The 15861-nt window shown below is 43.5% G+C and overlaps 1 protein-coding gene across 3 annotated transcripts in view; it reads right to left on the reverse strand.

Moving 5' to 3' along the window:
• Positions 1 to 3625: 3625 nt before the first annotated feature.
• LOC140487865 (solute carrier family 2, facilitated glucose transporter member 11-like) overlaps positions 3626 to 15861 on the reverse strand; it is a 51737-nt gene continuing 39501 nt past the window's right edge. For all 3 annotated transcript variants that reach the window (XM_072587228.1, XM_072587226.1, XM_072587227.1), the window contains 2 exons: positions 8927 to 9054; positions 3626 to 5526 (listed from right to left, as the gene is read on the reverse strand). In XM_072587228.1, the coding sequence (XP_072443329.1) occupies positions 5353 to 5526; positions 8927 to 9054 (302 nt within the window). In that variant the 3' untranslated portion in view covers positions 3626 to 5352. The remainder of the gene's footprint in view (positions 5527 to 8926; positions 9055 to 15861) is intronic.

The raw sequence follows: 15861 nt of genomic DNA on the forward strand, positions 1-15861 counted from the left end.
TTTTTGATAAGGGATAGCATTACAACTGTGCTGAGGGAGGATATTCCTGGAAATACATTCAGGGAAGTTATTTGGGTGGAGCTGAGAAATAAGAAAGAGATGGTCACGTTATTTGGAGTTTATTACAGACACCCTAATAGTCAGCGGGAAAGTGAGAAACAAATTTGTAAGGAAATTTCAGTTATCTGTAAGAATAATAGGGGGGTTATGGTAGGGGATTTTAACTTTCCAAACATAGACTGGGACTGCCATAGTATTAAGGTTTAGATGGAGAGGAATTTGTTAAGTGTGCACAAGAAAGTTTTCTGATTCAGTATGTGGATGTACCTACTAGGGAAGGTGCAAAACTTGACCTACTCTTGGGAAATAAGGCAGGGCAGGTGACTGAGGTGTCAGTGGAGGAGCACTTTGGGGCCACTGACCATAATTCTATTAGTTGTAAAGTAGTGATGGAAAAGGGCAGACCAGAACTAAAAGTTGAAGTTCTAATTTGGAGAAAGGCCAATTTTGACGGTATTAGGCAAGAACTTTCGAAAGCTGATTGGGGGCAGATGTTCACAGGTAAAGGGACGGCTGGAGAATGGGAAGCCTTCAGACATGAGATAACAAGAATCAAGAGAAAGTATATTCCTGTCAGGGTGAAAAGAAAGGCTGGTAGGTATAGGGAATGCTGGATGACTAAAGAAATTAAGGGTTTGCTTAAGAAAAAGAAGGAAGCTTATGTCAGGTATAGACAGGATAGATCGAGTGAATCCTTAGAAGAGTATAAAGACAGTAGGAGTATACTTAAGAGAGAAATCAGGAAGACATGAGATAGCTTTGGCAAACAGGGTTAAGGAGAATCTAAAGGGTTTTAATAAATACATTAAGGACAAAAGGGTAACGAGAGAGAGAATAGGGCCCCTCAAATATCAGCAAGGTGGCCTTTGTGTAGAGCTGCAGGAGATGGAGGAGATACCAAATGAGTATTTTGCATAAGTGTTTACTGTGGAAAAGGACAAGGAAAGTATAGAATGTAGGGAAATAGATGGTGACATCTTGAAAAATGTCCATGTTACAGAGGAGGAAGTGCTGGACGTCTTGAAATGCATAAAAGTGAATAAGTCCCCAGGACCTGATCAGGTGTACCCTACAACTCCGTGGGAAGCTGGGGAAGTGATTGCTGGGTCTCTTACTGAGATATTTATATCATTGATAGTCAAAGGTGAGATGCCGGAAGACTGGAGATTGGCTAATGTGGTGCCACTGTTTAAGAAGGGTGGTAAGGACAAGCCAGAGAACTATAGACCGGTGAGCCTGATGTCGGTGGTGGGCAGGTTGTTGGAGGGAATCCTGAGGGACAGGATGTACATGTATCTGGAAAGGCAAGGACTGAGTAGGGATAGTCAACATGGTTTTGTGCGTGGGAAATCATGTCTCACAAACTTGATTGAGTTTTCTGAAGAAGTAACAAAGAGGATTGATGAGGGCAGAGCAGTAGATGTGATCTGTATGGACTTCAGTAAGGCATTCGACAAGGTTCCCCATGGGAGACTGGTTAGCAAGGTTCGATCTCACTGAATACAGGGAGAACTAGCCATTTGGATACAGAACTGGCTCAAAGGTAGAAGACAGAGGGTGGTGGGGGAGGGTTGATTTTCAGACTGGAGGCCTGTGACCAGTGGAGGGCCACAAGGATCGGTGCTGGGTCCTCTACTTTTAGTCATTTACATAATTTGGATGCGAGCATAAGTGGTGTAGTTAGTAGATTTGCAGATGACACCAAAATTGGAGGAGTAATGGACAGCGAAAAATGTTACCTCAGATTACAACAGGGTCTTGATCAGATAGGCCAATGAGCTGAGAAATGTCAGATAGAGTTTATTCAGATAAATGCAAGGGGCTGCATTTAGGGAAAGTAAATCAGAGCAGGACTTATACACTTAATGGTAAGGTCCTAGGGAGTGTTGCTGGACAAAGAGACCTTGGAGGCAAGTTCATAGCTCCTTGAAAGTGGAGTCACAGGTAGATAGGATAGTGAAGAAGGTATTTGGTATGCTTTCCTTTATTGGTCAGAGTATTGAGTACAGGAGTTGAGAGGTCATGTTGTGACTGTACAGAACATTGATTAGGCCACTGTTGGAATATTGCGTGCAACTCTGGTCTCCTTCCTATCAGAAAGATGTTGTGAAACTTGAATGGGTTCAGAAAAGATTTACAAGGATGTTGCCAGGGTTGGAGGATTTGAGCTACAGGGAGAGGCTGTTTTCCCTGGAGCGTCGGAGGCTGAGGGGTGACCTTATAGAGGTATATAAAATCATGAGGGACATGGATAGGATAAACAGACAAGGTCTTTTCCCTGGGGTGGGGGAGTCCAGAACTAGAGGGCATAGCTTTAGGGTGAGAGGGGAAAGATATAAAAGAGACCTAAGGGCAACCTTTTCATACAGAGGGTGGTACGTGTATGGAATGAGCTGCCAGAGGAAGTGGTGGAGGCTGGTACAATTGCAACATTTAAAAGGCATCTGGATGGGTATATGATAGGAATGGTTTAGAAGGATATGGGCCAAGTGCTGGTAAATGGGATTAAATTAGGTTGGGATGTCTAGTTGGCATGGACGAGTTGGACCGAAGGGTCTGTTTCTGTGCTGTACATCTCTATGACTGTATGACTCTAAATCTTAACAGAGGCCAGTATCCTGTCCCCTTTGCCCCTTTATTTACCCATGAAGAGTCCTTGACACTGACCCAGCTCCTTCAGGGCCAGCTCTGAGTGAGCAGAACCTCTGACACTCCTGTTTCTATCTGTCAGCCAGGGCCCTCCGATTGAAGCAGATTAGATTAGATTACTTACAGTATGGAAACAGGCCCTTCAGCCCAACAAATCCACACCGCCCCGCCAAAGCATAACCCACACATACCCCTACATCTACATCTACCGCTTAACTAACACTATGGGCAAATTTAGCATGGCCAATTGACCTGACCTGCACATCTTTGGACTGTGGGAGGAAACCGGAGCACCCGGAGGAAACCCACGCAGACACGGGGAGAACGTGCAAACTCCACACAGTCAGTCGCCTGAGGCGGGAATTGAACCCAGGTCTCTGGCGCTGTGAGGCAGCAGTGCTAACCACTGTGCCACCGTGCCGCCCCAGTCAGGGAACTCAGATTCTGTGAGGGCCATCTGGCTGACCTCGATGCTATCACTACAAGATGTCTCCAGGAAGATCCAGGGACTCTGGTGTGAGTATTGTTTGTGGGGTTTCAGGTTGTGTACCAGGGGTGCATTTGGGTACTACACAAAAGCTGTTTTGATTTTCAATCTATGAGTGTTTTGAGATTGGGCTTAATGCTTTTATCATGAGTTTAAAATCTTTGTTTATTTTGTTGTAAGGAGATGACTTCGTTCACTCTTTTATCTTCATTTCTTTTGTTAATAGACTTCAGTTTTATTGTTAAAGGAAAATCCGCAGCATTGTGTTTCAGCAAGAGATCACTTTCTTAAAACCAACACAAATCAAAGTATGATCTGTCAACCCAGGAACCTGTCTGGGATCTGACTTGTGCAGTAATGACATTGGCTGGAATCACGACATGTAATGTGCGCGTGTCACCAAATTGTCCAAGTGATGTATAATGTGCATCGAGTCCAATGGTTTTATTTTCTCATTCAATTCTTGAAATTTGCTGTTTTGACCGTAAAGGAAAAATATATTTTCTTAAGAATCCTCAAAATTTGAACCATTATACAATTTGAGTGATTAAGAAATTATGGGATGTTCTGTAGATTCATAACGACACGAAAACAGACTCTTTGGTCCAACTAGGTGACCATATTCCCAAACTAAACCAGTCCATTTGGCCCATATCCTTCCAAACATTTCCTATTCATATAACCATCCAAACATCTTTTAAATGTTCTAACTTTACCTGCAGCCACCACTTCCTTTGGCAGTTCATTCCACACACAAATCATTCTCTGTGTTAAAAAGTTTCCCCTTGTCCTTTTTAAATCTTTCTCCTCTCACCTTAAAAGATTTGCCCCCTAGTTTTGAAATCCCCCACCCTAGGGAAAAGATCCTGTCACTCACCTATGCTCCTCATGATCTTAGAAACCTCTTTTACTTTCTCTGATAAAGTTATTGAAATGCTACAGTTGTGGCTATTTGAGCATCCAAGGTGGTTGGAAACCTCATGGTTGAAACTTCAGTCGATACATACAATCTGAGTTGGTAGCTTTCACTCCTGAACACTTTGTGAGTTACACGAAAGGGAAAGAAGCACGTTCAGTATGAGAAATGCTCATCCATTATAAGTCTGTGCTGACAGTGATGATTCTAATCAGCATGTCCCAGAGTGAAAAGAAGGAAGAGGAGACCCATCAATCCTCCATTGGGAACCCCCCCAGCCCCCAGCTCCCCCAAACAGCCCATGTAGCTAGTGAGGATGGCATGGTGGCTCAGCGATTAGCACTGCTGCCTCACAGTGACAGAGGTCTGGGTTCAATTCCAACCTCAGCCTGTGTGGAGTTTGCACATTCTCCCCATGTCAGTGTGGGTTTCCTCTGGATGCTCCAGTTTCCTCCCACAGTCCAAAGATGTGCAGGTTAGGTGAATTGGCCATATTAAATTGCCCATAGTGTTCAGGGATGTGTAGGTTAGGTGCATTAGTAAAGGGTAAATAAGACCATAAGAAATAAGAGTGGAAGTAAGGCCATGTGGCCCATCGAGTCCACTCCGCCATTCAATCATGGCTGACAGGCATTTCAACGCCACTTACCCGCACTCTCCCCGTATCCCCTAATTCCTTGCGAGTTAGATAATTAAATGTAGAATAATTGGGTAGGGCAATGGAGAGTCAGTGTGGACTCGTTGGGCTGAATGGCCTGTTTCCACACTGTATGGATTCTATGATTTCAGATGCACATTATCAGCTTCGTGCTGGGATTTGATGATAATGGACATATAGATGCGATTGAAAGGCCACCCCACTGCTATTTAGGGAGAGAGGGAGAGAAGGAAAGAGTCAGGAAGAGAGGGAGAGACGGGAAGAGAGGGAGAGATGAGAAGAGCACGCAGATGGAGAGAAATTCCCAAATGGAGCAGCGACACATTGGAAGGTACCATTTTCCCATAAATCCCACCCGGCAGAAGGCAACCTCCTATCATCAATAGGAATTCATCATTTCCTATTGTTTTTATCCAATGCCTTATCCAGTGCCATCTTCTACATAAACTACACTTCCCTTAAGTTCTGAACGTCGGCAACCAATCACCAAACAGAGAGAAATACGAGACCTGTCATCAGAAAAAAGCAAACGTATGATGCCACAGAAACAGACAAACTTTGATAACGGGTTTATCACTTCCTTCACAATTTCGTTTCGGTCTGTTCCAGCTGAGTCTTGAAATTGCACTTGTGAAACTCCTGAGAAATTTCCAGAAGAGTCTTTCCTTTCGTTTCTGGCAGAAAGAACCCAATGAACAAAGCAGCGAGGAAGCTGATGGAAAGAAATGGGATGTAACAGAAACTGCCCAGTCCTTCCTGAAAGAGGGAACAGCAGAGTGAGGACAAATGGAACAGGCTTGAAATGTAGCAAAGATTCTGTTACTGCCTTTCACACTTTCTCCAGAACCATTTTCAGATTTTTTTTCGTCTCACCACTGCTTTGCTTCATATTATTATCTGACTGAAGTGTACAATATTATGAGGGGCATGGACAGAGTGGGCAAGGAGCATCTGAGTTGAAGGGTCAATCATGAGGGGACATGGGTTCAAAGTGAGGGGCAGGAGGTTTGAAGGGATGTGAGCAAAATCATTGCGCTACCCAGGGGCAGCACAATGGCTCATTGGTTAGTACAGCTGCCTCACAGGGGACCTGGGTTCAATTTCACCCTCAGAACACCATCTGTGTGAAGTTTTCACATTCTCCCCGTGTCTGCGTGGGTTTACTTGGGGTGCTCCGGTTTCCTCCCACAGCTCAAAGATGTGCAGGTCAGGTGGATTGGCCATGCTAAATTGCACTGTAGTATCCAGGGATGTGCAGGCTAGGTGGGTTAGCCATGGGAAATGTAGGGTTACAGGGCTTAGGTAGGGGGGAGTGTGAATGGGATGAATGCTCTTCGGTGAGTGGGTGTAGACCCGACGGGGCAAATAACCTGCTTCTGCACTGTAGGGATTCAACAGGGAGGGTGGGAGAGACAAGTTGCCTCTCATTCTTTCAAAGCTAGCTGGATGAGCACTTGGCATGTCATAACATCCATGGCTGTGGGCTAAGTGCTGGTAAACAGGATTAGGTTGCAGTTCAGGTGTTTCTGATCTGTCAGTGCCCATTCGATCGGATAAAAGGCCTCTTCTGCACTGTCTGACCATATTGAGGTTTAATTCCTCAACCTCCACCATATATCGTCCTCTCTCTTCTTTTCCTTTCTCTATAATCATTCTAAACCAGCTACATATCTGACCCTTCCAATCTTACACACGATACAGAAAAGAATTTGGCCTTTCAGACCAACCAATCCACAGAGTGATCAAGCAACTCCTCCCATTTTTCCTTATTTAAATCAGCCATCATATACCAATTTATTCCTCATATTTTTGTCGAACATCCCCTGAAATGTATCAATAATACTTGCCTTAACCACTCACTCCCTGTGCTAGTGAGTTCCACATTCTCATCAATCTTTTGGTAAAGAAGTTTCTTCTGAATTCCCCATTGGGTTTCTGGGCAGCTATCTTAAAGTTCTCGGGATGGTCAGTTAAGTTTCGTTAGCTCGTTGACTATACCGTACAACTGAATAAAGCGACCAGTGCAGCTTCAGTCCCTGTACTGGGTGGAGGAGTGAATGGAGATATGTTTCCTCACCTTGCTCCAAGTTGTGGAGTGATTAGCCTCAAACTACACATAACTTTGTTCTAAAGGTGAGATCATATGGTCCTTTGTAGGCTGTGGATCCATGTAATAACATTGTATTATTCTTTGGAAAGGTCATATTATGATCACAGCTGATGGTACTACTAGATGCTAGCTTCCAGAGAGAAACCTAGCTTGATAGATCATAAGTTTTATTTTTGCAGTTTGGTTTCTGTGGTGGTGAGTTACTGATCATATTGACAGAGGGCTGTAGGTATTCTTTAACTAAAGGAATAAACACTTCCTTTTACGTAAGACAGTTAAAAAAGATCTTAATGTACAGAACAAAGATGAAGATTCAACTGTTTTCCCTGCAATATCCTTTACAGATATTCAATCCTAGTGAAGTATCACTCTAAACTTAACTCTTGAACTTTTTAGTAAACTGACTCCTGCCAGTTGTTAAATTAAAGACTTCTTTCCAATTCTGAGGACCTAGATTCCTTTCCTTAGCCTGCCTGCCAGAAGACTTCTACCAAGAGATTCCTAGATTTTCTCTAAACCAAAAAACCCGGATGGAACTGTCCTTCTGAACTGAAACCTGATACTCCTGAACACAAAACTATAAGTGGCCCCTCATCACTTTGTGGAATGACATGAAACTTAGCAAAGTAAACTCTTTGTAAATTAACTTCACAGGTATCTCACTAGGCACTTATCCTAAGTCATACTCTTTATTGGAAATATTGTATTTAGTTGCTGGTCCAAATTAATTTCTGTTTTGAAAAATAGGTCAACTTGTCAGGACCAAAGCCACAAATCTCCTTTACCTCTACTTGAACATTTAAATTCTATAATGACAATATACCTCATAAATCTTTATCACAGTCATGAACTTGAATATAGGAAACTGCAGCATGGACTGGTAATCTGGCGACCTCAGCTAATGATAGAGGCATGAATTCAAATTGAAATACGTTAGCTGGGCACTTTGAGTTCAATGATGGTTCTCCTGAAATATCTGATTGCTGCTGAAAATAGGGAATGCTGTCTTGCATTGATCAGAACACAATCACAAAAATTACCAAATCTCAAAGGGAACATACTGCATGGGAAGAACATGCTGCATAATTGGCAAGGGTCGCTATTGGTCAAGGCATTGCAAGGTGGAATGCATTAGAAACTGGCCATTCCCCCAAGCTGGCGTTTATTTAAGAAGGACCATCTAGAGAAGGTAAAGGATGGAATTAACAGGGGTGTTCAAAATTCTGAAGGGGTTTTCAGTTTGCTGGTGGAAAACAAACTGGTTCAACTGGCAGGAGAGTCAATCACAAAAGGATGAAGATTATATACAATGGGTAAAAGAACCAGGCAATACAGGAACATAGAGGATAGGAGTGCAAGTAGACCATTCAGCCCTTTGAGGCTGCTCCACTGTGTAACTAGATCAAGGCTGCACCTCTACCCCAGTTTCCCATAATATCGTCACCATCTAGAAATCTGTCAGTCTCTGTCTTGAATGAATTCAATGACTGCATTCCACAATCCTTTTCAAGGACTCACCTGCCTCCAAAGTGAAGAAACTCCTCCTCATCTTGGTCTTAAATGGTTTACCCCTGATTCTAGATCCCTGGAGACACGCAGAACCCTTTTCTGGGTCGGCAAGCTGATCTAATCTGGAATGCAACCCCATTTGAAAGGGTTGTAGCTTTCTGAACAGTAACACAGCAGAACGACCTGTATCAGTGCTGCCGTGTGCTCATAGGTTTCATGGGGTTAGACCACAGATCACAGAACTGCCCAGGAGGGCTGAATCAAATCCCTGCTGGCATCAATGGCAAATCAGCTGGACACCAATATCCACCAATACCCAGCAGCTGACTGAAGAGCAGAGACTGCTAAACATAGATCTCAGGAATTGGAGTGAGGGAGGCAGAAGAATCTGTTTAAACAGGGGAAATTTATTATAAGCATTAAAAGGAGGGATCCAGAACAGGTTCACTGGACAACAAAGGGAGTGTATTGTTGGAGTTTATTTTATAATGGACTCACGGTATGAAGTTAAATTTAGTCTGTGTGTGAGGTACTTACAACAATGAATGGGAAAAGCATGCCAACAATAGTAAGGTTTATCCAGAGGAGGGAGCCATTGATCATGTAGGCCGCGGGCCTTGCAGTTTGGTCAAAGATCTCCATTGGTATGACTCCGGTCACTCCAGCTGAGGGTAGAGGCAAGCAACAAATTTGGTAGGGAGCATTAATACAATATTCAACAAGAGCACAAATAATGTTCACACAATATAGTCATTGTAACAGAGAGCATCGGTGTAGGGAGTGACACTGAATGAAATGGAAACCTCACAGTGAATTTCCATAGACCGCAATCCGGAGCAATGATTTCTCCAACACTGATCTCTGCCAGAATCTGCAGTTACTGGAAAGTCTCCTGTATAACATGGGGCAGCTGGGTGTAAATACTATTTCATGTACGTATTTGGTAAACAGTAGCCCCAAATGCCGACAAACCTGAGCATCTTCCTGTAGCAGGAGGGGATAGGGATTGGTGGGGATGGGGTGGTTTCACTAGGCCACACCCATACCCATTCTGAAACTGCTCTGATTTGGGCCCTTGCAAAGGATGAAGGGCTTATGCCCGAAACGTCGACTCTCCTGCTCCTCGGATGCTGCCTGACCTGCTGTGCTTTTCCAGCACCACACTCTCAACCCTTACAAAGGGGCCAATCCAGATTATTCTCAAATAGATAGGAACAGCAGTGGTATCAAGAGCTTTTCACATTCACTAGTGAGTCCTACATGTGACCAACTGGTTTCAGGACCTTACCACGACAGCCCGAGAAATGTCATTTACAGGTAGATAGTCAGGTTCAGGAGTGCCCAGTTGGAATTGCTCCACCATTCGTTCTCATCATTTTTCACATAAAGGGCCCATCCCTTCAAGATAAATGGGGATATATGGGGCACCATGGTGGCTCAGTGGTTAGCACTGCTGCCTCATAGCACCAGGGACCCAGGTTCGATTCCAGCCTCGGGTGACTGTCTGCGTGGAGTTTGCACATTCGCCCCATGACTGTGTGGGTTTCCTCTGGATGCTCTGGTTTCCTCCCACAATCTAAAGACGTGCAGGTCAGGTGAATTGGCCGTGCTAAATTGCCCAAAATGTTAGGTGCATTCATCAGAGGGAAATGGGTCTGGGTGGGTTACTCTTCAGAGGGTCAGAGCGGAGTTGTTGGGCTGAAGGGCCTGTTTCCACACTGCAGGGATTCTAATCATAAATACAGAAATCACAGCATCCTCCTACCTCCCACTTAGGTAAGAATGACAGCTGTACAACACTCTCATTTTTATTAGCTCAGGGATATGGGCTTCACTGGCTGAGCCAGCATTTATTGCCTCTCCCTGTTGCCCTTGAGAAACTGGTAACGGACTGTGCTACAATCCACTCAGTATGGAGGCACGCACAGTGGTGCTCTGCAGCCCACACCTTCAATGGTGTGATTCTTCATGTACTATCTCTGGGCCACTGTCCATTCTGTTCATGAAGCCCCGAGCCCAGGGGGGTGATTTTTATCATCTTTATTTGCTGTCAGCTCAGAGGTAGAGAGAAGTCACAAACCGAGTTACCATTTCTGAGCACAGTGAGGCTAGAATCAAGATGAAACCCCCTCCAGTTGGGTGAAATACTCAGGAGCAAGAGCTGGAAGGCCCAAAGGAAGAAGGAGAAAAATGCAGAGGGGAGAAATGTAATGGAAGGGAGTCTCCAAATGAGAAATGTGGGTGAGGTATCAAAGAAATCAACCCACTGATTGAATCAGAGTCGATGTTTCACCTTGTGAAGAGTCCAATGACATTTCAAGGTTCGAAAGATTGACACCAGAACTGAGAAAAACAAGAAGTTTCAATAGGCCAGGGCAAAATAAAAAAAAGAGCAGACCAGCGGTGATCTGAGAGAGATCTTTGAAATTACGGAAGGTTTCGATAGGGTAAACACAGAAAAAGTACCTCCCTTTGTAGAGCGTTGGTAAATAGAGGCCATAAATAAGAGATAGTTTGTAATGATTCTGAAAAGGAATTCAGACAAAACCGAGAGACTGGTTGGTATGTGAAACCTGGCATCATTTAGAATACCTGAGAGAAATACCAAAGATTTATTGAAGGTAAGATAGATAAGCACTTGAGGAATTTTTTTGCTAATTGGACTGGATGAAGGAGTGTAGGAGGGGGCTTGTGTGGAACATAACTAGCTGCACAGATCATTTGGTTTGTACAGCCTGTCAGTGCAGTAAATGCTTTATAATTCTCTATAATCATGAAACAAAATATTTTAGAAGTACTCAGCAGGTCTGACAGCATCTGTGGTTGAGAAACATAATGTTTCAAATTGAACATATATACAGGATTACCATATTTTCAAAAGCACCACTTCCATCTCAACAATTTAATCCAGGACTGTGGATCCCACAGTCAGCTCATAGGGGATAGCAGAGTCATAGAGGTGTACAGCACAGAAACAGACTCTTCAGTCCAACCCACCCATGCCGACCAGATATCCTAAACTAATCTAGTTCCATTTGCCAGCACTCGGCCCATATCCTTCTAAACCCTTCCAATTCATATACCTATCCAGGTGCCTTTTAAATGGTGCAATTGAATTGAATTTATTGTCACGTGTACTGAGGCACAGTGAAAAGCTTTGTCTTGCGAGTAATACAAGCAGATCGCAGAGTTAAATAGCATAGATAAGTAAATAATAGATAAAAAGGGGCAAAACCAAAAACACAGGTACAGGCAAATGTTAAGAGTTTGTGTGTCCATTCAGTATTCTAACAACAGTAGGGTAGAAACGGTTTTGAAACCGGTTGGTGCATGTCTTCAGGCTTCTGTACCTTCTCCCCGATGGTAGAGATTGTAGAAAAGCACTGCCAGGGTGGGATGGATCTTTGAGAATGCTGGTGGCCTTTCATTGACAGTGGGCCTGGTAGATGGATTCTATAGGTGGGAGGTTGGCCTTTGTGATTGTCCAGGCTGAGTTCACCATTCTCTGTAACCGTCTCCGATCTTGAATGGTACAGTTGCCATACCAGGTAGTGTTACATCCAGACAGAATGCTCTCGATGGTGCACTTATAAAAGTCAGCAAGGGTATTCACCGTATGCCAAGTTTCCTCAGTTGCCTGAGGGCGAAGAGACATTGTTGGGCCTCTGTAACCAGTGCGTCCACATGAAGAGTCCAAGAAAGCTTGTTGTGGATGACCACTCCCAGGATCTTGACACTCTCCACTCATTCCACCTCTGTGCTGTTAATGTGTAGGGGGACATGAGTAACATCCCGCCGAAAGTGAATAATGAGTTCCTTGGTTTTACTGACATTGAGAGCTAGGTTGTTCTCAGTGCACCATTTTTCCAGGATTTTCACCTCCTGTCTGTAGTCTGTTTCATCGCCATCTGAGATTTGGTGTCATCAGCGAACTTGTAAATGACATTTGTCTGGTATTTGGCAACGCAGTCATGGGTATACAGCAAGTACAGTAGGGGGCTGAGTACGCACCCCTGAGGGGCTCCAGTGTTGAGGGTTAGTGAGGATGAAATATTGTCCCCAGTCTTCACTGATGGTGGTCTGTGGGTCAGGAAACTGAGGATCCAGTTTGTAACAGTCTCCAGCATTTCCTCTGGCAGCTCATTCCATACACGTACCACCCTCTGCATGAAAAAGTTGCCCCTTAGGTCCCTTTTATATCTTTCCCCTCTCACCCGAAACCTATGCCCTCTAGTTCTGGACTCCCCCACCCCAGGGAAAAGACTTTGTCTATTTACCCTATCCATGCCCCTCATGATTTTATAAACCTCTATAAGGTCACCCCTCAACCCCTGATGTAAGATTGTTTTTCTCCCCTTTGGCTCAATATCTGGCTTACCAAAAGATTAAATTGTGGAGAGTTGTTCCTTTGTACTTGGCAGTCTTTAGCAGTAAAATGCCGTGTTTGCTATCAGTCAGCAACAGTGTATGTGTATCACTGCTGATCATTCACAGCAAGCTTTTGTTAAACATGCAAAACCACAATCCTCTTTTGTTCATATTTAGTTGCCTTTTATGATGTTGAAACCTGAAGGAATTCCTAATGGTCTTGTCATTTCATCCATTTCACAGTGGAATTCAGATAGTGCGTCACTAAACCCTGCATACACTTTCTGTTATTATTCCTTCATTGAATGGAGGCGTTACTATCTGAGTCAGTATTTATTATTGCCTATTTCTAATTGTTCTTGAACTGAATGGCTTAATAAGCCATTTCAGAGGGTTGGAGAAAGTGAGGATTGCGAATGCTGGAGATCAGAGTCAAAAAGAGTGGCGCTGGAAAAGCACAGCCAGTCAGGCAGCATCTGAGGAGCAGGAGAATCAACGTTTCGAACATAATGGAATGACAATTCTGATGAAAAGCTTATGTTTGAAATGTCAACTCTCCTGCTCCTCGGATGCTGCCTATCCAGTTGCGCTTTTCTAGCATTTCAGAGGGTATTTAAGTCTCAACCACATTGCTATGGGTCAAATAACATAGATAAATCAGAGCAGGTAAAACTGGCAGATTTCTTTCCCTAAAGGACACTCTTGAGTCAGATGGGCTGTTTACGACAATGGCTGCATGATCATCATTGAATAATCTTGTAATTCCAGCGTTTTATTGAATTCAAATGTGGGATTCAAGCTCATTTCCCTAGAACATTAGTCTAGAACTCTGGTTTACCAGTCTAACACTATATGACCCCTTCCTATTTCATATTTCCTTTGCTCACAGTTCCTTTTGTATTCAATGATTTTTCATAAAATTGAGCTTCTTACACATTTTACTCCGACAACTTTATCAACTTAGAGTCATAGAGTCATAGACTTGTACAGCACAGAAACAGACCCTTTGTGTCTCCCACTTCAAAGATTTATGGATTTCCCTGCTGCTCTAATCTTCTAAATGTCACCATTTCGTGTTTGTGTCCTCTGCTATCGATATTATTAATCAGCTAAAGTTCTGAAGAAGGGTCATTGAACCGCAACATTAATTCTGCTTTCTCTACACAGATCTGCTGAGTTCCTCTGGCAATACTTGTTTTTGTTTGTAATGAACTATTGAGCAATGTTATTACACATGGCTGGAGAAGGCAAGAGTTGAACCCCAGGCCTTCTGGACCTGAGGTAGAAGCCCTTGTACTCCCCTCTCTGAACTGGATTTGACAGTTATCTCCCCAATTTACCAACCTCTGTACTGCTCAAACCAATTCCACTCTGTGATTAATTACTCTCATAATTAGGCCAGGTGCAATTTTTAATAATATGCCCCCCTGTCTAATTTCAAGTCATTTATGTCTATTGAGAAGGGCATTTACCTCAAAATTCATTCCTGTGCAGCATCAATACAGTCTAAAAATAGACTTCAATCAGTAAGAATAGGCAACAACACCTCCTCCATGATAATCCTCAACACCAGTATCCCACAAGGCATTGTACTCAGCCCCCTACTGTACTTCTGATATACTCATGACTGCATGGCCAAATTCCACCCCAACTCCATTTACAAGTTTGTTGACACCACACCATTGTAGGTTGGATCTCAAATAACAACAAGACAGAGGACAAGAAAGAGATAGAGTGCTTAGCAGTGTGGCCTAAAGACAATAAGCTTTTCACCAATGTCAGCTAAATGAAGGAGCTGGTCATTGACATCAGAGAGTGGAGGAGAGGGTACGCCTCAGTCTGCATCAATGGAGCTGAGGTGGAGATGGTTAGCAGCATCAAGTTCCTGGGAGCAATGATCACCAACAATCTGTCCAGGTCCACCCAAGCCACGTGACGATCAAGAAAGCACAACAAAGCTACTTCCCTAGGAGGCTAAGGAAATTCAGTATGTTCACAAGGACAATTTTTATAGATGTACCGTAGAAAGCATCCTATCTGGATGCATCACAGTGTGGGAACTGCACTGCCCAGGACCGCAAGAAACTACAGAGAGTCGTGAACACAGCACAGTCCATCACCCAAACCAGCTTCCATTCATTGACTCCACCTAGACTTCCTGCAGCCTCAGGAAAGCAACCCACACAGTCAAAGACCCCCCCCCCCCCCCGCCCCGGCTCCAGTTATACCCTCGTCCCACCCTTTTCCATCAGGCAGAAGACATAAAAGTTTGAATACATGTACAAATAGATTCAAGAACAGCTTCTTCCCTGCTGTTATCAGACTTTTGAACAGACCTCTCAAATGTTAATGTTAATCTCTCTGCGCCTTCTTTGTGGCTGTAACACTGTATTCTGCACTCTGTTTTGTTACCCTGATGCACTTTGTACGTACAATCTGCCTGTAGAGCATGCAAAACAACACATTTCACTGTATCCCAGTGCATGTGACAAATTATATCAAATTAAATCAAACATTCCCATCTAAGAAGATAGCAATCCTTTCAAATATCATTTAAAATTGACTGTAGGAAGTTGTTCAGTCACCCTCCACAGATTTCAAACAACTGAAAATGGTAGCTGGATGAAAACAATTCCATTACAATGCCCAGAAAGTTAAAAATCACCAACACCAGGTTATAGTCCAACAGGTTTAATTGGAAGCACTAGCTTTCAGAACGCTGCTCCTTCATCAGGTGGATGCACAACCACCTGATGAAGGAGCAGTGCTCCAAAAGCTAGTGTTTCCAATTAAACCTGTTGGACTATAACCTGGTGTTGGTGATTTTTTAACTTTGTACACCCCAGTCCAACACCGGCATCTCCAAATAATGCCCAGAAATTCCAAGTTAGTTTGAGCAAAATTTGTGTTTGCATGTATTTTGCCAATATCAACAAATAACATAGTAACTGTGTGGGACCCAGTTGCTTCACATCATATCATGTTGAATAATCTCTGCTGGAATATCAGTGCTACCCCTTTGGTTGTGGTTATTTACTGGTTATCAGAAAGAAATCTCACAGCCTGTGGGAAAATAAAAAGCTTATGTATCCAGTTCCCTTTCC

The sequence above is a fragment of the Chiloscyllium punctatum genome, chromosome 17 (genome assembly GCF_047496795.1).
Source record: "Chiloscyllium punctatum isolate Juve2018m chromosome 17, sChiPun1.3, whole genome shotgun sequence".
In the NCBI taxonomy this organism is placed as follows: domain Eukaryota; kingdom Metazoa; phylum Chordata; class Chondrichthyes; order Orectolobiformes; family Hemiscylliidae; genus Chiloscyllium; species Chiloscyllium punctatum.